This window comes from Suricata suricatta, chromosome 2 (assembly GCF_006229205.1).
Source record: "Suricata suricatta isolate VVHF042 chromosome 2, meerkat_22Aug2017_6uvM2_HiC, whole genome shotgun sequence".
NCBI lineage: Eukaryota > Metazoa > Chordata > Mammalia > Carnivora > Herpestidae > Suricata > Suricata suricatta.
The window spans coordinates 97,261,347-97,289,115 of NC_043701.1; the positions used below are offsets into that span (position 1 = coordinate 97,261,347).

General features: G+C 37.6%; 1 protein-coding gene and 1 long non-coding RNA gene across 3 annotated transcripts in view; one reads left to right on the forward strand and one right to left on the reverse strand.

The window, feature by feature from the left end:
* The window catches only part of KLHL7 (kelch like family member 7), a 51,338-nt gene extending 26,938 nt beyond the window's left edge, over positions 1–24,400 (forward strand). For both annotated transcript variants that reach the window (XM_029929967.1, XM_029929974.1), the window contains exons 7-11: positions 10,386–10,528; positions 15,461–15,701; positions 18,032–18,233; positions 23,084–23,181; positions 24,114–24,400. In XM_029929967.1, coding sequence (XP_029785827.1) covers positions 10,386–10,528; positions 15,461–15,701; positions 18,032–18,233; positions 23,084–23,181; positions 24,114–24,397 — 968 coding nt within the window. In that variant the 3' untranslated portion in view covers positions 24,398–24,400. The remainder of the gene's footprint in view (positions 1–10,385; positions 10,529–15,460; positions 15,702–18,031; positions 18,234–23,083; positions 23,182–24,113) is intronic.
* Positions 92–27,769, reverse strand: LOC115283678. The gene is made up of 4 exons (XR_003905049.1): positions 27,690–27,769; positions 27,266–27,367; positions 1,867–1,940; positions 92–350 (listed from the first exon to the last, which is right to left on the reverse strand). It is a non-coding gene; the product is annotated as an uncharacterized LOC115283678 (long non-coding RNA).

The window sequence follows — 27,769 nt, forward strand, 5'->3', positions numbered from 1 at the left end:
CCCAGTGCAGGGCTTGAATTCATGAACTATGATATGAGATCATGACCTGAGCTGAAATCAAAAGTCAGACGCTTAACCGATTGAGTCACTCAGGTGCCCCAACACACATTTTGTTTTTAATTGAGGACCCCTCCAATGTTAGTTTCTAAAGGTATTTTCTCAGATAGTTGGATACAGACATTTGGGAGCTGGGTGGGGAATATTTTGATAGGTAGACTTCATTTAATCCTTGTCATCAGGCTCATACCCTTCTCTGTGATTCCTTGAGTCTGGAATGTCTCCAAAGTCCTCCTATATCCTACTGGGAGAAGGCATGCAGGTTACTGGACTGTGCAGTAGGGAAAGAAGACCTGGCAATTAAAATGTCGTTTATTCAGAATTTTAGAGCTCTCTTGTTTTCACCCCGACTCTACTATCTGGGGTGCTTCCTATCTCCCATTATGAATCTTTCCAGGCTAGGAAAGATTCAGGCAATGTAACAAGATAAAAGGTATAAATTTCAGGTAGGCTCTTTTTTTTAATGTTTTATATTTGAGAGAGAGCACGAGTGGCGGGGAGTGGGGGGAAAGAGAGAGAGAGAGAAAGAGAATCTGAAACAGGCTACAGGCTCTGAGCTGTTAGCACAGAGCCCAATGCAGGGCTTAAGCTCACAAGCCATGAGATCATGACCTGAGCCCAAGTTGGAACCCGGGTGCCCCCACAGCCATTTCATTTTAACATTCTATCTGCTATATGTCTTCCCTTACTGAGTTTCAGGGTTATACAGATCTTCTAGTATTATCAAAGGTAGAGTTTGTTTCTTCATTGTTGTTTGGGAAGGCTTTGAAGAGGAGGAAAAAAGGTCTTAAAATGGCACATTCAGTCTCAAGTAGTTTTTATCATTAAATCTGAATCCGTCCGTGCTTTTGTATTGTTAAATCTGAATCTAGTTTTAGGGATGTAGTTGGAAGTGTCTTCCCCATTCCAAGATGATTTTCTTAATTTCATAAATGCTTCTCTTGTGCACTTAATGGATTTCTCATTTCCTCCTTTAAAAAAAATGTTTAAACTTTGTATCCAACTTAAATTTATTTGAATACAAGAATCTAGCTTTTTTTTCCCTTTAAATATCTGGCAAGATGGCCCAATATCATTATTGAATAATTCATCTTTTCCCACTGATTTGAAACATCATAAATTAACCTTCTACTTATCTATATACACACAAAAATCAGTTTCTCTTCCATTTCATTCTAGTACCTTTTAATGATTATTGTACCTCGCTTAAATTGTATGTCCTGGAGAATTTATCATTTTCTTTTTATAACTTCTACAATTCTTAAAATCTTTTTTTAGGTATTTTTGTTGTTGCTGTTGTGAATTCTATTTGCATTAGTCAGTACTTATCTCTTTTTAAACTTTTCAGTTGGTTTCTCTTGTTTTTAGGGATTTAATCCTTTATCAGCAAATAATGATAACTTTCGCTTTTGCCCTCCATTATTTATACCTTTTATTTTGTTACATTGCCTGATTACCTTAAATAGCCTTTTCATGACAGCGTGCAATTAACTAATAATGATGATAAATGGCAGCCTTCTGTTTTCCATTAATGGAAATACCTTCAGTCCTAGTGGTGTGGACCTGGGTTTTGACTGTGGTTGGCTCTATGTGTGTGGTACTAGATGGGTATGAGTAGAGTGAGTGTCTATAATTAAGACAGTACTTTTGTTTTTCTAAACTTTAAACTTTAATAAACATCCATAAGTATTTTTTCTGAGAGTTTATTTTGGCAAATATTGCTGTAATTGTTGTTTTAAAATTTAGTATGGATATTTAAGCTGTACAGAAAGGCATAAAAAATAACATTGTAAATATTCATGAACTTACCTAGCACCTTGAGAAATCGGTACAGATGAAGCATCCAGTGTATTCCTCTCATGTGACAGCTCACATTCTTCTACCTGAGAGGAAACAACAACCCTGAATATGGTGTTTGATCACCATACAGTTATTGAAACAGTGACCATATATATAAGCAACATTTAGTATTGGTTTTGGCTGTTTCTAAACACTACATGAATGGTATACTGTATGTATTCTGCAACTTGCTTTTCAAAATACTTTCTAATTTCCATTATGTTTTCTCTTGTGACCAGTAAGTTTAGAAGAAGTATGCTTTTAAATGCCTTTGGTTATAGATTTTTAACTTTATTGTGGCCTAAGAAAATTATGATAGTTACCAGTTTTTTAATATTTACTGAAAATTAATAATTTTTGTAAAATTGTCTTGTTTGTATCTTATATGACCTAATTTATTGGTCTAGGTTAATTTATCTGTTGCTGACATAGTTGTATTATATTCACTCACTATGGTGGAATTCTCCATTTCTTCTGTAATTCTGTTAATTTTTCTTTTCTGTATTTTGAGGGTTCTAAATATGAGTTTAGAAATATTACCTTCCAGTATGGAGAACAATTTGACAATAAAATATTATGGGGGAAAAAAAAAGAATTTAAAACAGAAAAAAAAAAAAAAAAGAAATATTACCTTCCAGTCTACAGCCATACCACCCTGAACGCACCCGATCTCATCTGATCTCGGAAGCTAAGCAGGGTCAGGCCTGGTTAGTACTTGGATGGGAGAAATATTACCTTCCTGGCGAATGCAACCCTTTATCATTATGTAGTGATCTTTTTCCCTAATAATAATTGTTGCCTTTCTCCATTTTATCAGATATTTTTTATAACTAAACCACTTTTTATCTGGTTACTATTTTCTTAGCTTATATTTATCCATTCATTTCTTTTCAAACATTTTGTGTCCTCATATTTTAGTTGGATCTCTTAAAAACAGCCTATAGCTTCATTTTCTTTTTTAAATCCTATTTTAATATCTTTTAACAGGTAAATTATATTCCACTTAATTTATTGTAAATATATTATATTTTTATTATTTCTAATACCTTATTTTGCATTTTTTGTCCATCCCAATTTTTCTGTGCTTTTTTCATTTCCTTTTGGGTTGAGGTTTATTCCCTTACTGTTTGAGAAGTTTTATATTCTGTATCAATCTTTTTAGTAGTTATCCTTTATATTTTAATATATGTACCTTAAACATTAATATTTCTATCTTCCTCTAGAGGCACCTGGGTGGCTCAGTTGGTTGAGCTTGTCTGACTGTAGATTTCAGCTCAGGTCATGATCTCATGGTTCCTGGGTTCGAGCCCCACGTTGGGCTCTGCAGCTGACAGCATGGAGCTTGTTTGGGATTCTCTCTCTCCCTCTCTGTCTTTCTGTCCCTCCCCCTTTCACACTGTCTCTGTATCTCAAAATAGATAAATAAGCTTAAAAAATATATATTTTAGGGCACCTGGGTGGTACATTCAGTTAAGCGTCTAACTCTTGTTTTTGGCTCAGGTCATGATCTCACAGTTGGAGAGTAAGAGCCCCACACTGGGCTCTGCTCAGATGGTGTAGAGCTTGCTTGGGGTTCTGTCTCTTTCTCGGTGCCCCTCCCTTGCTTCTGCTCGCTCGCTCTCTCAAAAAAATAAATAAATAAACAGACATAAAATAGAAAGATAAATATTTCTACCCTCCTCTAGAAAACAAGGGTCTTAGGATTTTTAAAATCAGTTTATCTCTTTATGTGTTTCATTGTTCTATATTTTACTCTTTTTTTCCAAATAGGACATTATAATTTATAAAAAATATAGTCAGTGTTTAGGTGTATCCATGTTTGCCAGTTTCTTTGGCCACCATTTCTTCTTGGATCTTAGACCTTCCTTCTGTGATTATTTTCCATATTTCTACATTTATGGTCTGTTTGCTATAAATTGTTATTTACAATTACAGTTGTTACTTACAACCATTGTAAATGATTATCTGGAAATGTTCTTTTATTCATCCTATTCTTAAATGAATGGTTAACTGAGTAATTCTAGATTGAATACTTTGAAGATATTATTTCATCCTGCCTTCATCATTACTGTTGATCCCTGCTATTAGTATAGTTGTCATTCTTTGTAGATGATCTGAATTTTTTCTGTGGCAGTTTACAAGAGCTTTTCTTTATTTGTGGTGTTTAGCACCAAATGTGTATGGGTATTCATTTCTTTAGTTTATCCTGCTTGGAATTTGTTCTTGTTCTTGAGTCCAGTAATCTGTTTTTCATTATTTGGAAAATGTCAGCCATTTTTTTCCTGCAAATAATGCCATAGCTTCAAAAATTCTACAATTAGAAATGTTAGCAAGTCTTTCCTCTGTGATTTCTTTTTTTTTTTTTTTAGTGTTTTATTTATTTTTGATACAGAGAGAGACAGAGCATGAGAGGGGGAGGGGCAGAGAGAGAAGGAGACACAGACCAGAAGCAGGCTACAGGCTCTGAGCTAGCTGTCAGCACAGAGCCTGATGCGGGGCTCGAACCCACGAGTGTGAGATCTGACCTGAGCCGAAGTCGGATGTTTAACCGACTGAGCCACCCAGGCGCCCCTCCTCTGTGATTTCTAAACTTTTCATTCATCTTTGTCACATTGTGTTACATTTGTGGTAATCCTTCAAGTCTGTATTCCAGTTCACTAATTCTTTCATATGTTTCTATTCTAATCAATTGTTTAGCTTATCCTTTCAGTTTTTGATATTAAATTTTTCTTTTTTTTATAGCAACCTGGTCATTTCCAATGCTCTTTCTTTGATCTTGTTTTCAGTTTTCATTTCTGTAAACACTTTAAATATAGTTATGTTTGATGATACCAGTATCTGAAGTCTTTGAAGACCAGATGCCACTATTTGTTGGTTGTTTTGACTTATTTCTGGTGGCTTAATTCCTTATGTGTTTTGTAATTTTGGATTGTGAGCTTATATTTGTTTGATATTAATCTCCAAGAATATTGGGAGACCTGGTGCATACCTGTGAGTCTTCCCTGCTCTCGCCAAGAGGAGAATAGTACTTTTGCCAAATGCCCTGGGGCACAAAAATCCAAGTCTACTTTAAATTTTTCTTTGCTTGGTTTCCTAGATTTACAGATAGGTAAATTCAAACCTTAAACTTTAGAAGGGCAGAGCCATTATTAGAAGTTCTTAAAGGAAGGAAACTTTGCCTGGAGCTGAAATTTAAGTAGGCAAATTATTATTTCCCCTTCTGCCATACAACAGCTTGGTTTTTTTGGCTCTTTTGGGGGGTGGGGCTTATCTTTTCATTAAAGATATAACAAGTCTAAGTGATTTGGCTTTAGGCGAAGATCTCAATTCCAACACCTTACTTGTATAAATCCAAGACCTTATTTTCTCTCCCTCATATGGGCAATAGAATAAATATCTAGGTTTCCAATATTATCAAAAGTCCTCAGAGTAGCTCCAGGGTCTTTTAATGCTTACCATTCTAGTGTTTAGTTTTCTCATTTTTTACCCTCTGATCTTGCATTATTTTTGCCATTTTAACTATTTTATTTTATTTTACTTTACTCTTTTTACTCTTTACCCTTTACTTTTTACTTCACGTAATCTCTACCCCCAACATGAGGCTCAAACTCACAACCCAAAGATCAAGTTACTGACTAAGCTAGCCAGGTGCCCCTTAGCAGTGCATTTAAAACATAAAATGATGTTTATTATTTCCAGCGTTAAAGTTATTTTGTTCCTGGAAGGTATATGTTTTGCTGTTGTAAGTAGAAGTTTAGCTTATTCTTTGAAGAGTCCTGAAATGTGCTGTGTAATGACAATAATATGCTAAGTTAAGTATACTAATGCTAACTCTCCTGGGCTATTGAATTCCCATTCATCCTAAACCAAAAACCACATGGATAGTATCCACAAATGGGACCAACTATAAGATTTCAATTAATGTGATGATCAAGAAAGCCTCTCATAGAAGGTAGCTGGAACGTACTTTGAACCATTAAGTTGTTTTTGGTGCCTTATTTGGACATTCCATTTAAGGTATAGCTGATTTCAGGCACAAAGTTAAGGAAATAAATGAAAGAGAAAGGAGCACATTTCTTCTTGCCTAAGACATCTTTCTCTAGAGTGGCATTAAACTTGAGTGTCCTAGTAATTACATAGTATCACTTGCTTCCAAATTTGGAAGTTAAGTAAAACTTTCATCAGATATATCACCCTGCTACTACTTAATAATATTGGCATGGTTTTAGATAGATTGATCCAATATAGTCCCTTAAACTGGAAACGTGTTGTAATATATCCATGCAATGGAATGCTTTGTGTGTACTAAAAATATTTTAAATGACTATAATAATTTGGCAATTTTTCATAAGTGGTAAAAACATAAAACAGTATATATGGTATACTATCTTTTTGTTAAATAGAATAAAGAATTTTTAAAAGACTAGAAATATTTTCATCCAGTTAAAGTGTGAAGAGAAGAGGATATAGGTTAAGGACATATCTTTATGAATACCTACATGTAAGCTGTGGTCGGAGGAAAAGAAACAGGAAAGGAGAACTTACTAAACTGCTTGAACCAAAGGCTGGTGTCTTGAAAACCAAAGGTATAGAGAGAGTTTTAAGAAGTAGAGCCTAGGTAGCCACTAGTCTTTTAAGTTCAGAAAGATGAAAGAAAAAATTGGGACCAAAAAAAATGCCTATAGATTAGGGCTTTCACCTTTTGGATTTCATATATGTTAATATCAGAATTTTTATCATACCTCGTTTCCCACACTGTGTGTTATATTTCTGGTTTCATTGGATAAAGTGCTGCACCTGTTTCTTCATACATGATGTGAGCTGTTAAAGACAACTAGCCAAACTCAGTCAAGTACAGTTTTTAGTTCCTATGTGGATTCTGAATTGATTTAGAAACAGGATAGCAGGATTATATTGGAAATCCAACCAAGGGTTGGGATTCCAGAAAGCCAATCAAGGCTCTGTTGTCTATTACATTTTTTTTTCTAAAAATAAAGACAGTAGGTTATTCTAAAATTCCTTGACTAACACAAGCAGCTGAGACTCTTCTAGGCTTTGGGACCTAGGCAGGGCTAAATGCAAGAAAGAAGACCTCTAACCTTCCTTCTTCAGATCATTAGTTACCTTCCTCCATCTATCTTAGCACTACCTTTTAAGAGTGGAAGCAAAAAACACAGTCGAAGCTACCACAAAGGGCCAGACCAGCTTCTTACTCAAAATTTGCAAATGACAATACCTGACTCTCAAAGGAATAATTCCCAAAGCAATAAGCCTAAGGAACAAAATGCTCCTCAGGAAAGATGTCACGGTATTTGTCGCTAGCCCTGTCCTTATAGAGAAAGAGCCTACCAGTAAAGCCTCAGCTTATGCTTCCTTCAGGGGTCAACACACTTGGCCACAGTCAGCCACTTTTTTTTTTAATGTGTTACTTATTTTTGAGAGAGAGAGACAGTGTGAACAGGGGAGGGTCAGAGAGAGAGGGAGACACAGAATTCGAAGCAGGTTCCAGACTCTGAGCTGTCAGCACAGAGCTTGACGCGGGACTTGAACCCACGAACCACGAGATCATGACCTGAGCCGAAGCCAAACCCTCAACCAATGGAGCCATCTAGGCGCCCCCAGCCAGCCACTTTTACCCAGTGACCTGTTGGTTGCAAACCATTGCTACCTGTCTTCTCTTGTTGGGAATATCCACAGTACACCTGTGGCCTGTGTGGAGTCCTCCTAGAGCAGTAGCTCTGAAACCCCAGCATTTCTGATTCTGAAAGTCTGGGTTCATGTACAGTAATTTGTATTTTTAACAAGTTTCCAGGCACTGCTGCTACTAGTGATGGTCAGGCAAGAACCACAGATCAGACCTGGAGTAGGAGGGCTAAAGGTGAGGTCAGCAAACTACATTCCACAGGCTAAAGCGAACCCTGAGCTAAGAGGATTATAAAAACAAATGGAGAGTATGTGACAGAAACCATAATTGGCCCACAAAGCCTAAAATATTTACTGTCTGGCCCTTTCCAGAAAAAGTTTACTGACTCCTGACCTAGAGCATGTGCCAGAGCCTTGGCTGCAAAAGTCTCTGTTCTAATACAAAGTGCTTCTACTCAAACTGAATGAAGGAGATGCTAAATATTGATTTTCATTCACTCGCAAACTTCTCCAACCTGTCTGTTTTTCAGTGAAAGCCCCGCAAAGCCCCATGAACAAAGTGTTTTACATATATTAAGAATTGTAGACGTTATTTAATTTTTGGATCTATAGTATTGCACATCATACATAATTCAAAAAATATAAAAGTATATATAGTGAAAAGTCTGCCCCCTACCCCCCTTCCCTCATGCTGGAGTTTTCACATTTACATACATATACTTGTATAAATTATAGACTTATGCATATATATGTATAAAACAAATTTTTTAAATTTATATTTTAAATTTTTTAATGTTTTATTTATTCTTGAGAGAGAGAGAGAGAGAGAGAGAGAGACAGCATGAGGGTCAGAGAGAGAGGGAGACACAAAATCTGAAGACAGGCCCCAGGCTCTGAGCTAGCTGTCAGCACAGAGCCCAGCATGGGGCTCGAACCCATGAACTGTGAGATCATGACCTGAGCCAAAGCCGGACGCTCAACCGACTGAGCCACCCAGGCGCCCGGAAACATAAATTTTTAAACACAAATGGTATCATACTGTGTACTCTGCTACATATTGCTTTTTTTCATTCCGCATTAGTTTTTAGAGATCATTCCATGGGTACATATTTCCCTTTTTCATTTTCCTTAATAGCCACATATAATACTCCATTGTATGGATATATAGTAATTTTTAACCACTTTTCTAACTGGACGTTAGGTTGGTAGACTCCTGGAAGAATTAAGAATCACTGACTACAGAGTGTGTGAATTTGTAATTTCGGTGGATCACACTGTTGTCCTCCAAATAGTATGTACCCATCCACATCCCCACCAGCACTGTGTAGAAGGCAGCATGTGTTTACCCACACCTACCTTCTACCCTGTGTCCAGACAGTTTGATCTTGGCCAATTTGATAAGTAAAGAAGTATGATTTAATTTGCATTTCTCTAGTTAGAGCACTTGAGCAATTTTTTGTATGTTTAAGAGTTGTCTGTAGTGAGTTCTTTTTCTGTGAACTGTGTTCAGTTACTTAATGGGATTTTCTGTTAATAACTGGTCTTAATCTTACTAACAGGGTATCTCTCAGTATTTGTCCTTTTTTCTAACAAATTTTTTTATAAATATTTTCAAATATTTTCTTAGTTTGACATTGTCTTTTGGTTTTGTGTTTTCTTTCTGCCAATCAGCAATTTGACTTAAAATTGTATATAAAGTCAATTTTTTTATTCATGGCTTCTGTTTTTCTGTCTTAGCTTTTCCACTGGGCTTATTTAAAAAAATTGTAGTTTTCTGTTAGTACATTTATGAGATTTTTTTGCATATTCAGGTATTCTGTTGATTTGGAATTTAGAATAAATTATGAGGTAGGGGTATAACTTTTTTCTTTTTTTTTCATTTTACTTTCTTTTTTTGTTTGTTTATTTATTTTTGAGACAGAGAGCATGAGCAGAGGAGGGGGGCAGAGAAAGAGAGACACAGAATTTGAAACAGGCTCTAGGCTCTGAGCTGTCAGCACAGAACCTGATGCAGGGCTCGAACCTACCAACTGTGAGATCATGACCTGAGCCGAAGTCAGACGCTCAACCTACTGAGCCACCTGGGCACCCCTAACTTTTTTCTTTATATCGTTATCTAATATGATTTATCGAGCAACCCACCTTCCCACACTGATGTGAAATAATACCTTAAAAGCTCTTAACTATTAAATGGCCATTGACAAAATCAAGGAATTGCTAAATGAAAAGGATCAGGTTAAACCACAGTAATTCTGAATTGTCATTGCATTTTCAAATCATCTTCTCGAAGCACATATCTGAATTACCATGGGATTTTGTAAATATGTAAATTCTGATTCACTAAGCCTAGTAGGTTCTGGGGTTCACTATTTCTAATAAGCTCCCAGATGCTAAAGCTGCTGGTGTTTGAGCCACATTTTAAGTGTTAATACTAGTGCCTGAGCCTTACCAACAGAATTTTGTATTTTATTGGTCTGGTAGTTTCAGAGATATCCGAGGTGATTCTAATGTACATACAGTTATGATTGAGAACTGCTAGGGTAGGAGACCTGAATTTCAGTAATTACTATTTTGGCAAGCATTGCTTGAAGAGCCAGATAACTCACTGGTGTGTAGTAAGTGGGGTTGGTGTTCTTTGCCTAATAGTGATTGCTGAGAATAATAAATTGGTTAGGACTCCAATCCTTACACATTTTCCTACCCCTTCCCCCTCTTTCCTTAAATGCCATAGAGGGATCATAGAAAAACATTTATGGAAGTAAAAGCACTATTATATTTGGTTAATTTCTTTTCAAAGCATTAAAGTGCCTGAAGTTTTTGAAAAGTTGCTCTGTGTTTTTCTACAGGTGGAATGAGGTATCATTTGCTATCTCCAGAGGATAGAGAGGAATTGGTAGAAGGCACAAGGCCCAGAAGAAAGAAACATGACTACCGCATAGCCCTGTTTGGAGGCTCCCAGCCACAGTCTTGTAGATATTTTAACCCAAAGGTAACTGGTTTTTATTGTTTTGGTTTTTGAAAGCTCAGAGCACATAAACACTCACCTGCCATAACTCATACCTTTAGAGAAGTTATAGTTTATGTTGTTCTTTTGCATCTCTTTTGAGATACACAGTTCTCTTCTTTAACAAAGAAATTGAGGCTAGTCAGATTTTAAATGTTTTAGTAATTGCTCTGGAATGCAGCATAATGAAACTAGTTCTCCTGTCATATCTCATTTTGTTTCTAACTCCTTGCATTCATTATGACTCCTTGTTTTCCTTAGGTGCTATTTCAGTGACAATATGGTTCTGGAGCTGTATGTGGGACTTTTTTTACTTTAATAATTATGTCTTTTTTTTTTAATGTTTTTAATTTTTTTTTTTTTGAGAGACAGAGAGAGGCAGCATGAGCAGGGAAGGGTCAGAGAGGGAGGGAGATACAGAATCTGAAGCAGGCTCCAGGCTCTGAGCTGTCAGCACAGAGCCCGACGCAGGGCTCGAACCCACAAACTGTGAGATCATGGCCTGAGCTAAAGTCGGCCACTTAACTGATTGAGCCACCCAGGTGCCCCAGTAATTATGTCTTAATGTAAATTAATACATAGTTATTCTAGAAAATTTGGAAAACCTGTAAAATCACAAAGAACAAAGATAAAGTTACCTTTAATCCCACTATGTAAAAATAGTTACCAATTTTAATGTGTTTCCCAGTACATACTATGCCATTTGGACCAGCAGAGCCTGAGTCATAGGTCTACCCCTTGTTTTTTAGACTTGTATATTTTGTCTGTGGAAGAGATAATATCATATTTTGCTGGTACTAAATGTATTGCTAGGGCAGAGCAAATATCACAGTCCTAAAATATAACACCCCAACCTTGCAAGGTGGTACCCATAACTGGTGTTGAATCTAAGCTTATAATGGTCTCTTTCATTTTTGGTTGATCATAGATACCTGATAAGTCCAAAGCATCCTCTTGACATCAGGATGCTTATCTGATACTTGTTTCTTTGGAGGCAGTCTATGTAATACTGTAGTAGTGACATACAAAGCATTTATAATATGGTGATGTTGTCAAGTGTGCAAAAGAAGGTGAAGGGCCAATTCAAGTCCAAAGAATTAGTTCCAATGAGGGCAGAGCATTGCCCCTTTAATAGTGGAGGGGTCCCAGTGTAGTTACCCTGATATTAGGTAACTAACTGGTTCCCTCAAGGTTTGGTAACAAATCAGGGGCTTAGGATTGGTTCATATTCCTGATGAAATGGGCACTGACTAGTGGATAGCCACATTGGCCTTAGGGAGAGGAAGTGTTAGCTTCCATAGCTGATAGCTTTTGCAGTCTCTGTCACTGACCCTGTGGTCACACATTAGCCCATTGAGCACAACCATCAGATTAAAGAGGGAAGATACAGATGTAGTTATATCCATGTGATTATTAAGAGACTTCACTGGAGTTGTAGGCACTCTGGTAAGAATTCATATGGGATGCAAGTTTGTGTCCTTTATAGAGGGCCATCTACATTATCCTTTCTTCGGATCGTTATGTCAACAGTCTTATTCAGGTCTGCATCCATCTGCATGAAACATTAGCTACTGTCAAGAATTGATAAAAAAACTGACCTTAGCCAAGTCAGAAGGTTTCTTCTGAATTGTCCTTTAGTACCAGTTTTGAAGGGACTATAATGCTTTAGCAGTGCACTCTTGGCTTGTACTATCACAAATGAACCAAGCTCCAATCTGGTCTTTCAAATTTATCAGCTGATTTATTAGGGACCACCTCCACAAAGACGTAACCCTGGTTGAGAAAGAAGGCCTCCTAGGAAAGTGTTGTGATTCGTCCTTTTGAGTATTCTGTGCCTTTGGGACCTCCATAGGTGCAGGCTTATGTTTACAAACCAAATTACTGGTTGAAGGCATACTATTTGTGATTTGATAGATCAGGTCAACTGGTTCAAAAGAGGTTAATGATATGGTCACCTGGTTTCCGTTGGTGTCAGACATTTGCTGTCACAACCTAGTAGCCAGCCAGGAGCTATTTACTGAAAAACCTGGGTTAGCCATGCTCCAGAATCCCAGGGGCAGACTCTGATCATACTGGAATATTCCCCAAACCATAACCAGCATGCAAGTCAGTATATTGGTGCCCCAGGATCACAAACAAACTTGAGTATCCAAGCCATTCTACTATATCCTGTCCTACTTAGAAAGTTGTCTCCTGCTCTAGCTTTCACTTGCAACTGGTAGCGTTTTGGTTTACCCCATAAACGTAAAAGTGGGACACCCAGTTACAGGGTGTGTGCCGTCTGTAGTATGTAGAAGATACTTGGGGCAGCAGGGTGTAGCTTTCTTTCCAAAGCACTATACCAGCATGCTGTAGGTCAGAGCCTGCTGAACTCTGCCTGTAAAGAACTTCGTAATATTTTCAGTTTTGTAGGCTACACAGTCTGTGTCATTATTGGTCAACTCTGACACTGTAACAGGAAAACAGCCATAAACTACATGAACAAATGGGCATGGGTGTGTTCACGTAGTTAATTTACAAAAATAGGCAGTAGTTTGTCAACCCAGTTTTGCCATCTGTAGGCCATAGTTTGCCAACCCAGCTCTAGACCTGTGCACATCTTCAAACTTTCTAGTGACCACCACTATATTCTAGGCTAAGATTCTGTTCTGTCAAGCACTTGTCTTACCACTTCCTGTTCTCCAGAACTGATCAGTATTATGGGCATCAACAAAGGAAACCAAGGGGTGGGAGGGGCAAGTCTGTGCTGTTGTCAACTGAGAGTTAAATGAGGAACAACAAGCATATAAGTGGCCATTTATTTCTCAGCTGTTAATGATTGTTAAAATTAGCCAGGAGCCTGAGGGAAGCCAGAGACCTGCGTAAAGGGAATTACTGATTAAGAGTAACTGCTTTGAAAAACAAAGAGATGCAGCCTGCATGTTTTGGGACAGTGTAGTATACATTTTGGGGGGCTCTCAGCTTTTCCCATAAAAAGAATGGATTGCTACAATGTTGTGAAGGATAGCTGGTATTCCTAACTGGGCCCTCCGACGCCTCGAGACAGCCTCGCTGCCTGTGCTGCAGAAGGCAAAATTTACACATCTGGAGGTTCTGAAGTTGGTAAGGACTTAGTATTTTTTTTTTCCTAGTTTGGGCTCCACATCGGGGTCTGCACTCAAAGTGTGGAACCTGCTTCAGATCTTCTGTCTCCCTTTCTCTCTACTCCTCCCCCACATGCACTCTCTCTCTCTCTCAAAAGTAAAAATAAACCTTAAAAAAGAGGACTTGTTAAGGAAAAAAAAAGCCTCTTGTTTTTCTGGTCCCCTAAAAAGCAGAATGTTCATCATCACTAGCAGTTAAGGTGCTCTGCACCAGGGGCTCTTTTGCCTGCGACCCTCCCAGTGTTGTTAGGACACTTTGACCTAATCTGATGAATTGCTGAAACACTGGGCCCTGGTGTGACAGGTATCCGTCAGATTTTCCCGAAAGGAACTTAGCATTAATAATCATGCACACACTGCTTTGCTCAGTGAGATCAGGCATTGTTTTTGATTTCTGCCAGACCTGAATTATTTTCAGACATTTTCAGAAAGCAGCAGAAATACTGTAGCTTCCTTGTTCAAAAATAAAACGCTGGGACGGGGGCAGGGGGGAATCCAAGGTGCTATAGCTTGAGAATTCCCCTGTACATTTACATAGAAAAAGGTATCCTTGGATGTTTCAGACAGTGAGGAGACTAAATACTGCTGTGAAACACCTTTATTGTGAGGTACTAATTGCATGCTCATTTCTAATCATTGGAAAGAAGAAAGTGATTTTCCAGACTAGTCAAAACAGATTATTCAAGACCAGCTGAATAAACTGACTCAACTGAATATTTTTTAAAAATTAACATCACAGTCAAGGACAGAAATTACATGATGGTTTTTTTTGTTGTTTTTGTTGTTTTTTTTTCCCCCTAGGAAGTGTGTCTTGGGTTTTTCCCTTATTATTTTCATTACTTTTTTTTTTCTCTTCTTTTTTTGGTGGTGGGGGTGGTTATGTTTAAGTGAAGTTGCTTTTACAACACCAAAGACTTAATCATCCATTTCATATATAAAAGGTAGCTACTTTTTTGCGTGGACCTCAAGTATATTGTAGTATAGAGGTGGAATTTAAGGAAAGGTATTAAGCAGGCTGTTTTAGCTTATGGGCAAGTAATAAATTGTATCATCTTGAATGTATCATAGATAAGCTGCTATGTAATGATTGCCACCTCAGATAGCTGTGAAATTAGGTGATTAACTAGTTGTTACTTAACCTTCTAATTTCTGTATAAGTCTAATTACATGAAATAGAAGTTGGGGTTCTGATATTTTACTTTGCTTATCCATTTGGAGTGTCATTGTAACTACTGTATTGTAAATGATGGAAAATTGCATATGTTAAAAAAATAGTGTTATATTCTAAAAAAAAATAATAAAGTTACCCAAAAAAAAAATTAACATCACAGAAGTCCACAAAATTCCTTCTCTCCTTAGATGTCAGGAAGATCTATAGCACTTTAAGCTTCATGTTAGCCAATGATTCTTTATATCACTCTTTATATCTGGCAGGGAAGGATGGCTACAGTTAAATTTGAAATGTTTGTTTTCTAAATCACAAAACGACTTCACTTATTTTAGGAGTTTCTTGTATTCTTATCCTTAATAACAGAAGGATGGGAGACTGGCTCGTAGGGATGCATCTGAATGTGTGACAGTTTTATCTTGAGCCAGAAAACACCCAAAGCAGCTACTGTCTTCCTCTCGCCCTCTGCCCCCGCTAACCAACATTGTGATACATACTCTAGTCAATTAACATACTCTTGTATTTTGTATTTTCTCAACTGTATCTTTGCCTCCTCTGTATCAATGATAAGTTTTGCATTACTGACCATTTTCTTTTTTGTTACAGGATTACAGCTGGACAGACATCCGCTGCCCCTTTGAAAAACGAAGAGATGCAGCCTGCGTGTTTTGGGACAACGTAGTATACATTTTGGGGGGCTCTCAGCTTTTCCCCATAAAAAGAATGGATTGCTACAATGTTGTGAAGGATAGCTGGTATTCCAAACTGGGCCCTCCGACGCCTCGAGACAGCCTCGCTGCCTGTGCTGCAGAAGGCAAAATTTACACATCTGGAGGTTCTGAAGTTGGTAAGAACGTAACTCAGTTTTTTTGGAGGGGAAAGTGTTTTACCAAGTATCTTTCTTGCCTTTTCATATTTATATAAACAATTGGTATCATCGTCTTTTTTTTTTTAACATTTATTTATTTTGGAGAGAGAGAGAGACAGATCATAAATAGGGGAGAATCAGAAGCAGGCTCCAGGCTCTGAGCTGTCAGCACAGAGCCCGACATGGGGCTCGAACCCACGAGCTGTGAGATCATGACCTGAGCCGAAGTCGAGGGTCAACCGACTGAGCCACCCAGGCGCCTCCAGTGTTGTCTTCTTAACATACTTTACATACATATCTGTCACATTGTAGAGCCCATTTCCCTGAAGGTTTACCGTTTGTATTTTATAAATCATTAATTTTACAGGAACTTTAGCTTCCTAGATTATGTTGATTGTCCCATTTTTTTCTCATGCTATCCAGATTTTAGTTCTATGTAGATTAGTTTTAGATACATAATATTTGCTTTAACGATTTCAGAGTTTGATTCACTCATAGACTTTAATATCTTTTTACTGTGTTCTTGCTTTTAAAAATTTGTATTACATTTTCAGAACAGGCTTGGGTATAAAAAAACCTTTCTTATTAGTGGATAATTTGTTAGCATCTAGGTCTTTTTCTAAATGAATAATTCTTCTAAATGACTATTCTAGGTGCAGACTAGATATGTAATAGCTTTTACATGCTTTCACCTTTTAAAATAATTTCTTTAGCTAAATAATGGGTTTATAAAGAAAACTAAGAAGACCAAGTAACCTAAGGTATGGAATTTAAATGTTAATTAAGTCTTTATTTTTCTTGATAATTTTCATATTAGGCCAGAGAATGTTTTACTTTTTGGTCGGCATATTTATCTGTTTTATGTTTTTACTCCCCCACTAGATACCAAATAAATATTAGAAAAATTAAAGATTTTTTATTTTAACTTTATTTATTTTGAGAGAGAGGGAGCATGAGTGAACACTGGGGAAGGGCAGAGAGAAAGAATCCAACAGGCTTTGTGCTGTCAGCGTGGGGCCCCATACAGGGCTCAGTCATGACCTGAGCTGAAATCAAGAGTTGGACACTCATCTGAGTGACACCCAGGTGCCCCAGAAAAACTAAAGATTTTTAAAATGTGACTTAAAAGGTGATCTTTTCCCCCCTTTAAAAGTGTTCTTCATAGAATGTCTAACAGTATATTTCAAATACAATAAATACTAAAGATAATATAAAGTACCTATTCTATATACTTTTTATAGAAAGTATAGTATGAAACTTTACTTCTTCAGCAATTACTAAATCAGTTTTTCACTTAAATAGTAATATCTTATATCTGTCATATACTCTGTATTTCCCCTTAGTATCAACCAACTGAATCTGCCAAATTGAAAATGTTCTAAAAGTTAAAAAGAAGTTATCGTTAATCAGGATGGTTGCTTCTTCTGTTTGTTATTCCCTGAATTTTGTGTTTTGTAGACCTTGGTTATAATTGAGAATTATAAAGGTAGTGGTGTTTTTAAGCATTAGCAAAGTCCAGGAGAGTGGGAGATGAGAAATCATTTGGTTAAATTTTAACTTCTTTTTTCTTGGGAAGGAAAAAAGCACTTGTGTCTTTACTAGTATCAGTTCTAAAACTCTCTATTGAGTCCTATAACGTGTAAAAGTTGCAAAACAGGATAAATGTATGTTCACAACCACCAAGAGTAGTCAGGAAGAATAGTTTTATTAATGGTGCAGTGACTATTACAGAATGTTAAATGAGAATCCTTAGGATATTATCAGATTGTAATTTTCAGAGTTTAAGGTGTGGATATATTATTTATAAATAGCTATGGTTTTCTCCTCTATAAACATTTGAAATTTGGATAATATCCCATCATGCATAACTGGGCTTGAAGACATACATAATGTTATTTATTTAATTTTTCTTCTGAATTCAAACAAATTTCTTTTCCTAAATTTAATTACCAATAAAAAAGTATCTTCAGCAGATCCTTTTTTTTTTTTTTCCTAAGGTCTATACAAATAGTTAAATATTTTTTAAGGTCTATACAAACAGGGTTAGCTTTTTCTTAAGCTATTCCTACATTTTGCTGTTATTGTTTTTTTATTATTATTATAGTTTATTGTCAAGTTGGTTTCCATATAACACCTAGTGCTCATTCCAACAAGTGCCCTCCTCCATGCCCGCTGTTAATTAAGTTTAGAGATGACTTTACAGTTGTAAATTTTTCCCTCCAGTAACTAATGACTCACATCTATAGTCAGCTTAAGCTAAGCCCACACGCACACTATGTTAAGTATGATGGGGCCTTTTGCTTTTACAGGGAACTCAGCTCTGTATTTATTTGAGTGCTATGATACAAGAACTGAAAGCTGGCACACGAAGCCCAGCATGTTGACTCAGCGCTGCAGCCATGGGATGGTGGAAGCCAATGGCCTAATCTATGTTTGTGGTGGAAGTTTAGGAAACAATGTTTCTGGACGCGTGCTGAATTCCTGTGAGGTTTACGATCCTGCCACCGAAACGTATGTATCAGTTTAAAAGTCTTATTTTAAAATCATACAAGAATAGACCTGTTCTTTTTTTTTTTAATTTTCTTTTTTTTTTAGTAACATTGATTTCATTTTTAAGAGTGAGAGAGACAGAGCACGAGCAGGGGAAGGGCAGAAAAAGGGAGATGCAGAATCTGAAAGAGGCTCCAGGCTCTGAGCTGTTAGCACAAAGCCCAATGTGGGGCTTGAACTCACAGACCGTGAGATTATGACCAGAGCCGAACTCAGACACCCAACCAACTGAGCCACCCAGGCACCCCAACAATAGACCTGTTCTTAAATCAGTGAAATTACGCTGGGTATAATTCGTCTTCCAAGTAACATTGTTCTTTATTTAGGTAAGTGTAAACTTCTGTGTAGAAGTTTGTGGGAATAACCTTATGCATAACTCATTAAAACTACATTGTATGTAAACAAACAAACAAACAGAAAGTCTTCTTTCACAGTTAATTGTAGTCTCTAAGCTCCGAGGAGGCAAAAGGATGGCAAAAGACAAAGGAGCCTGACAGAAGAATTTAGTTCTTTTGTCAAGAATGTGCATACACTTTGGAATGTGCTAGGTTCAGGATGTCTATGGCCTGGACCCTTCTGCTGGTGTTTAAGAAATGGCTTGACCTTATATACCCTGTGGGAGCCGCTCTCTTTATGTTCTTGTTCGTGCAGTAAATGCTGTGAATGAGACAAGTAAGACTTGAGTCCTCAAATTCATGAAATATGTTTGCTTGAGGTCAGGAAATGTAGGGGAGGAGAGGGAAAAATTTATGATCAGTAGCAAGTTTGGCTTTAATCAGAAATATTATATATTGGTTTGTGTCATTAATAAATCATACCCCTAGGTATAATTCTAAGTTTGTGCTTACTAAAATACATTTGGATACTTATTTTTTCAATAAGATTATTCTTAAATCTGGGAAGTAAATAACTACTCTTTAAAAGACAATAAAACCTAAAAAAAATAAATGGTTAGGTAGTTTTTCTGACCATGTAATTAATGATGGAACCTGTTCAGTGTAGACAAAGACAATGTGCCAATTACTGAAGAGTATGGGGGTAGGTAAGTAAAGTGCCATTGAACTACTAAGGAAATGACCACAGGTAATACCCAAGTCAGACCTTTTTTTTGATACTCAGAAACATCCAAAGAGATTTAATTAGAAAAGTTACTTATTAAAGAGTGTTCTTCCTTTACCAGAGCAAGATTTTAGGTACATATGTTCAACTTAAACATCATGCCAAAGAACTGCACCAAAAGTCTTATGCTCAAGTTTTATATTTAGGAAATATTGCCAGATTACAAAACATAGAAGTCTTCCACTCCAGCTATTGCTTTTTTTTTTTTTCTAATGAGAAGTAAGAATTTAATTACAAAATATGATTAGCCATGTACAGTTATTTATTTATACTTCCCACTTATTTTTAAAGGATTTAAAATCAGTCATTCCTTTCCCAAACAAAGCTAAAGTTACAATTGTTCTTTTCTCTCTTTTCTCTTTTTTTTCTTTTTTTTTTTTTTTTTGCTCAACTTGTTACCAGTGTTAGGAATAGAATTGAAAGCAACTTATCTTGAAACTTTTCTTTTGCTAAAGTGTTGAGACTAGAAAATCTCTTTGAGATCATCAAATTTACTGTTCCTCAGTGTTTTTCAAAATATACCTTTGTACTTGCCAGAGCCCGCTGGGGTACCCATTATCTCATCCCATCATCCGTCACTTGAGCTATCCACCCTGTCTTGTCCCAAACGAGAGGAGGGGGCGTGTGGGCCAACTCTCTTCCCTCTTGTAGCGGTGTCTGCTTTACCTCTGAGAAGGTTTATGTTCAAAAACTAATACTGCATAGTAGTTGGGAAACTGTAGTCTCATTCATCCTGTTTCATTTCTAAAACACCTCAGGGGCTCCTGGGTGGCTCAGTTGGTTGAGCATTCAACTTCAGCTCAAGTCATGATCTCATAGTTCATGGGTTCAACACCCCGTTGGGCTCTGTGCTGACGGCACAGAGCCTGGAGCCTGCTTCCGATTCTGTGTGTCCTTCTCTCTCTGCCCCTCCCTTTCTCATAATCTGTCTCTTTCCGTCTCCCAAAAATAAATAAATGTTAAAAAAATTAAAAATTTTTAAAAATAATAATTTTTAAAAAACCTCAAAGTAGAACCCATACCAGATAAACATCAGGATTCTAAATTTTGAGATCTTCTTTTAGCCACTATCAGTGTAAATTAGTATATTCTTATTCATAGGAGCAGGGAAAATGTATGAAGCAATTCTGCAACCTCAATATTTTTTTAAATGCTTATGTATTTATTTTTGAGAGAGAAAGAGCAAAAGCACTAGCTGGGGAGGGGCAGAGAGAGAATTCCACGCAGGCCAGTGCAGAACCCTACATGAGGCTCAATCTCACGACAAGAGATCATGATCTGAGCTGAAATCAAGAGTCAGATGTTTAACTGTCTGAGCCACCCAGGCACCCCTGCATCTGCAATATTCTTTTTTAACTGGCTCAGTATATTCAAATTTGGGGAATATTTTAAAAGTGAACACAAGTTAGCTTATGTATAGACTTGAATTCTCTATATTCTCTTCAAGGCCTTTAACTTTTCCTAAGTAAAAAACTAATGTGACTATGATGATTCACATCCCAAAATGAAAAGTTATATGCTACAATGATTTCGTTTTTTAAGTGTTTTGTAACTAGAATGGTTTAATTGGAAGCTAAGAAATGAACCCCGTGGAAACAATATGACACAGGTTATGCAGTCAGAACTTTAAAACTTCTAAACACTAAAATTCAGGTTGGGGAGAGCACGGACCTAATACATACTCCGCATGTGAAATTACAGAAAGAAGAAAATATTTTGGGAAACTTCCTACTGCAAACCTTTAGGAGTCTTAGCTACAGACATCATCCTCCATTTAAAGTGGGGTTACATCCTCATAACCCAATGTTAGTTGAAAATATTGTTACCTTGAAAATGCATTTACTACACCTAACCAACTGGGCATCGTAGCTTAGCCTAGCCTACCTTAAAAATTCTCAGAACACTTAGAGTAGCCTACAGTTGGGCAAATTCATTTAACACAAAAACTGTTTTATAATAACGTGTTGAGTATCTCACGTGATATATTGAATCCTGGAAGTGAAAAGCGGAATGGCAGTACAAGTATAGGAGAGTCCTAAGAGTATCAGTTGTTCATTCTCATGATCACCTGGCTGACAGGGAGCTATGGCTCACTGCTGCTGGCCAGCCTCATCAGAGAGTATCCTACAGCTAGCCCAGGAAAAGATCAGAAATCAAAATGTGATGTATAGTTTCTACCATATGTGTTTCAGTTTTGCATTATCACAAAGTCAAAAAATCATAGGTCAAACTATCATAAGCATCAGACCACCATACATCAAAATACACTTTTATTTTACATTATAGACATATGTGGAGAAGAAAGGGGTATATATTTTGAATTCTTCCAAGTCAAATACTATGTTTATTGCATTTTGACAGCTCACCATCTGAAGCTGGCTGTATGGAGAGGCAGTGGGGGTCCAGTATAGCTCCCACGTCTGAGCTGTTTGCTGCTCTTTTCCCCTGGGCAAGCATGTGTGTTTACCCTGACAAAAAAAGGACAAGTGTTGCCTTACAAAATACTCTGAAAATGAGAGTGGTGACTGTGAAATACCTCTTAAAACATACAAAAAATGTGTAAATACAAGGCAACAAAACAGTAGCTGATATTTCAGAGTTAATCATTATGTCCTAATTATATTGAAAAATTACAAATTTAACTTTTAAAAGAAGAGATATAAATTATCATATTAAAGAGTTACACTTATGTCCAATTTCCTGTTTGGTTTTGCTTGGAGACTTTCAGCTTATGTTAGCTGTTGAGACACAAGTCTGTGTGCCGGTACTCCCTTCATAATCAAAATGTCAGTTGGGTGTATGGGATGGAGTCTCATAGAAAAAAAAGAACATTTGTCTCTGTATATGAGGCTGTTAGCTATGAATTAGTACTCTTCAACACTTGTGTCCACATTTATATTCTCAATCTCATTACTTACAGTAGTGGCTATGGGGATGCCTGGGTGGCTCAGTCAGTTAAGGGTCCGACTTCAGCTTAGGTCATGATCTCACAGTTTGTGGATTCCAGCCCCACATCAGGCTCTGTGCTGACAGCTAGCTCAGAGCCTGGAGCCTGTCGTCGGATTCTGTATCTCCCTGTCTCTCTGACCCTCCCCTGCTCACGCTCTGTCTCTCAAAAAATAAATAAAAGATCTACAATAGTGGCTATGAACAAAATAACATGCTAATAAGGCATTAAATTGGACAGAATGACAGTACTTTTGTTACTAGACCCACTTAGAGTTCTGAGTGTACATTTGAAGGTGGACATGAATAGTAACAGATACTACTCATTTGCTGATTGCTAGAGCCTAGTGTTAAATTTGTGTTTTACTCATACATATGTAAATAGGAACTTAAGTATACTTAAGTACCTTTTTGTTGTTGTTATTACCATTTTATCAAGTTGTGAGCTACAGGGATTGGATTTCCTCACAAAGATGTATTAGCAGTCTCCAGATATTCTCTATTTCTCATATTCTATTGAAGTTGAAAGGAATAAAATCCCCATTTACCCCACCTTTAAATAAATTACTCAAAATCATGTTAGATTTTTGTTTTCTAGCCTTTCGTGTGTGTGTGTGTGTGTGTGTGTGTGTGTGTGTACATATGAGTGGTAAATGAGCACTTAATTGGTATAACAAACCTTTCTTATAAATTAGTATGAGTACTTTCTGTCAGCAAGTACTCTAAAAACTTTCATTTATTTTCAGATGGACTGAGCTGTGTCCAATGATTGAAGCCAGGAAGAATCATGGACTGGTATTTGTAAAAGACAAGATATTTGCTGTAGGTGGTCAGAATGGCTTGGGTATGTGATATTAATTCACTGTTCAACTTTCCCAATGAGTTTGTTGAGACCTCCTTCTCTTAAAATTTTTAAACATCCCTTAAAACCTAAATACAAGCATTTATCACATACATTATTATACTTATTTTTATAGTTTCTGGGAATAATATATTTTATGAGACATTGCAGTACGTTTAACATTGCTGTCCAGGAGTTGTAAGTAATGGCCACCTCACACATTTCTGAACATCCCCTGGGTAGTAGTATCATAATAACTAAACTTGTTGAGTAACAGAAACTTTTGAGTTTAAAAGAAAACAACAACACTTTACAACTTTTAAGATTTGTATACAGGCCCTGAATGGCATAGTTTCCTCAAAATTTTTAAACATTGCATGAAAATACCAATATTACTATTTTTTTAAATAAGTAAATTTGACTTTTTATTTTCTTAAATAATTTATAATAAAAAATCTTAATAATTTCTTTAAATAATGGAAAATCTAGACTGAATCTATAGTCCACGAACCTCATTTTAGTCAGTACCTTTTAGGATTAAGTATATAGCAAACACCTGCCTTCCCTTCTCCTGTCTCTCGCCATTGATAAATGGCAGAAGGATAAAGGACATTTGAATAATTATAATCAAAGTCAGTCGGAAGGAAAATCCACTGACTGACTTTTCCAAAACAGATAGAACATTTTCAATTTTGCAAAATAAATATAAATATTTAGGATCCTAAACCAACTAGTAAAAATTAAGTTAAATATATATTATGTTAAAGTAAAAATAAGAATAGATGGTAGATAAATGGGCATGCATTGTAAGATTCTTACCTCTTGCATGTTTGAAAACCTTCCTAATAAAATGTTGGGAAAATGCAAAAAATTAATACTTTAAGAGATCTTAGAATTATTCATAGAGTTTTTCATCTTATTTTATTCTTTTGAAGGTGGCCTGGACAACGTGGAATATTATGATATTAAGTTAAACGAATGGAAGATGGTCTCACCAATGCCGTGGAAGGGTGTAACAGTGAAGTGTGCAGCAGTGGGCTCTATAGTTTATGTCTTGGCGGGTTTTCAAGGTGTGGGTCGATTAGGACACATCCTTGAATATAATACTGAGACAGACAAATGGGTCGCCAACTCCAAAGTCCGAGCTTTCCCAGTAACAAGTTGTTTAATTTGTGTTGTTGATACTTGCGGAGCAAATGAAGAAACACTTGAAACATGAAAAGTGAATGGACTTCAAAATTTATCCGAGACTCAAAAATATGGCCACCAGTGCTTTGTCCCAAGAGTTTGGTTACAAAGTTTTAGTTTGGTGTTTTTTGTTGTTTTTTTTTAAGGAAATTTCAAGTAAAGTAAGATCGCTATGAAATAGATGTTTCTTTTATATGAATTTCCTTACTTAATTCAAAGAACATATTTTAGCTGGCCACTTAACCAAGACATACCTAGTGAGAAAACTTGAAAAAGCATAAGCATTTGGTGAAAATACGAATTCTTGAGTGAATTTTACACATGTGGCTATGATTATGGCAAAGTGGGGATTGGCTTGTCAGTGAAGCAGTCTCATCTTAGCTCTAGATTCTATTTTCATACATCATAGAAGTACTTAGGTCTGCTTGTTTCTGTTCAGTCAAGAATGAAGAAATAGTGTGAATTATAAGTCAAGACAGGCAACTCCAATGAAGCAGCTTAGTCTCACCTAGTTTTGCTTGTCTTCATTTGTCCCATTTAGTGCCAAATTTATTCCATTTTAAAAGCAAGCCAGGGGCGCCTGGTGGCTCAGTCAGTTAAGCCTCTGACTTCGGCCCAGGTCATGATCTCACATTCGTGGGTTTGAGCCCCGCATCAGGCTCTTGTGCTGACAGCTCAGAGCCTGGAGCCTGTTTCTGATTCTGTGTCTTCCTCTCTCTGCTCCTGCCCGTTCATGCTCTCTGTCTCAAAAATAAATAAAACATTTACAAAATAATAATAATAAAAAAATAAAAGCAAGCCAGAGTGTGTCAAGACCTACACATACTCTCTCACAAAACTTCATAAACACATTTTGGGCTTAAAAACATACCCAAGTCCTCCATATATTCAATCCAATTAAATATATTCCATCTTTTAAACACAAAAGTGTCAAGTGTAGCACGCCGGTTAATTTATAGTAGTGTTTTACCCCGTGGTTGAAAAAATGATTATGCCTCTTCACTCCTCACTGTTAAATAAAAATCATAGTAAGAATGATTAGCAAAAGATAAAGCTATTTATAGCAAATTTCTAGGTTACTAGAATAGCACTGATAGCTATACAATATCAATATTGACTTTGAACTTCTTATGGATTTAAAAAGATACATGATTTCTTTTCCTTAGCAGGACACATCAGAGAGGTTTGACCCAAGTATCTCCTAAAAGTTTTGTAATAATTTGAGTTAAATGTTTGTCATCTCGTATTAATTGCTTTTATGTGGTCAATAAATCTTTTACAAACCCAACTACTCATTTCTTTTTTTGTAATGTTTTGCCCTTTTACATTATGGAATGTATGGAATGAGCCATGTAAAGCTGTCACCATCAGTGTTTTTATCCAATTATATTAAATATTTTTAACTTAAAATAGACTAGTTTTATTCATCTTTGATTTTGTGTTAGGCAATGGTTGTTTTTAAAATTTGTGGATCAGTGTTTCTGTTTTGATTTTCATTGTTTAATTTACATGGGTGTTATAACCTTAAATCCTAAAAATGTTTAAATGAAAAAGAAAGGGGTACCTGGGTGGCTCAATCGGTTGAGCATCCAACTTCAGCTCAGGTCATGATCTCAGCACTCGTAGGGTCGAGCCCCGCATCGGGCTCTGTGCAGACAGCTCTTAGAGCCTGGAGCCTGCTTCGATTCTTGTCTCCCTCTCTCTCTGCCCCTCCCCCACTCTCACTCTATCAAAAAATGAATAAACGTTAAAAAAATTTTTTTACATAAATGAAAAGTTATTAAAAGCATAATGAGATATCTTTATTTATGTAGGGTGTTTCATGCACATACCACTTTTCTTGAAATATAATTTACATATCCTACAATTCACTCACTTAAAGTGTACCATTTAGTGGTCTTTAATATACTCACAGACTTGTGCAAGCAGCATCACAATTTGGAACATTTTCATCACCAAAGAAGAGAAACACCATACTCATTAGCAGTGACTCCTCCATTGTCCCGTGTTGGTTTCCTGTGGCTCCTCTAATGAATTACCACAAACTTGGTGACTTAAAACAACAGAAACGTATTCTTTCTTAGTTTAGGAGGCCAAAAGTCCTAAATCAGAGTGTTGACAGAGTTGGGGGAGAGCCTCTGAGGCAGAAAGTGCCCACACCTCTCCCCTAGCTTCTGGTGGTTGCTGGAAATCCTTGGCATTCATTGACTTGAAATTGCATCACTAAAATCACTGCCTCTGTGTGTCGCTGTGTCTTCGTGTTGTGTTTTAAGGACAGTAGTCCTTGCATTTAATCTGCAGTTCCCCAATCTAGTATGATCTTAACGAAGGTTATCTGCCAAGATCCTATTTCCAGATAAGGTCACATTCTGAATTTCCAAGTGGCATGCAGAGTCGTCTACCCTGTTACCGGGCACTCAGAGCCATTCACCTCTCAGATACAGGATACGTAGTGCACTCCTCCCCCAGGAACAGGGCATTCCGAACCATCCCCCCTCAGCTACAGGGCACTCAGTTCCTTCCCCCCTCTCGCCTAGGGCACTCAGAGCCATGCCCTCCCCTGCTCAAGTAGAGGGCACTAGGAGCCATTCCCCGGTAGGCCTAGGGCACTCAGCCTTCTCCCCTCAGGTCCAGGGCACTCAGAGCCATCCCCCCTCAGCTACAGGGCACATAGAGCCTTTGCTCTTCAGGCCTATGCACCGAGAGCCATCCCCCCTCTGGCCCTGGGCACTCAGAACCAACACCCCCTCCGGCACAGGGCACTCAGAGCCATTCTCCCACTCATGTACAGGGCCCCAAGAGCCGTCCTCGCTCAAATACAGGGCACTCAGAGCTGTCCCCATCAGGAACAGGGCACTCAGACTTACCGCCCTCAGGTACAAGGCAATCAGATCCTTACCCCCTCTCAGGTACAGGGCACTCAGCCATTCTCCCCTCATGTACAGGGCACTGAAAGCCGACACCAGCCGCGGTGATGTCTGACCACCCAAAAAGGTGGGAGCTGGAGAAGAGAAAAAGTTATTAAGAAAGTCATTAGGAGGGGAGCCTGGGAGGCTTAGTCAGTTGAGTGTCCCGGGATCCCGGGGTGTGACCGCCTCCCTAGGTGTGTGACCCCGAGAGTGAAGCGATAACTGGCTTTCCCTGGGATTTGACCCTGGATCTCCGCCTCCCTTGCAGATCTGATTTGGACCCCGCCTCCCCAGGGGATGTGACCTGGAGTGAGAGCCAGACCCAGCTCACCCGGACCCTGGTCCCAAACCCTGCCTATTCCGACCCCGCCTCCGCCGGGGATGTGATCTTGGATCCCTGCCTCCCTTGCTGACCTGACATGGACCCCTCCTCCCGCGTGGGTGTGTCCCCTGCCTTCCCGCGAGACTCCGCCTCCCAGGGCCTGAGAACCGGT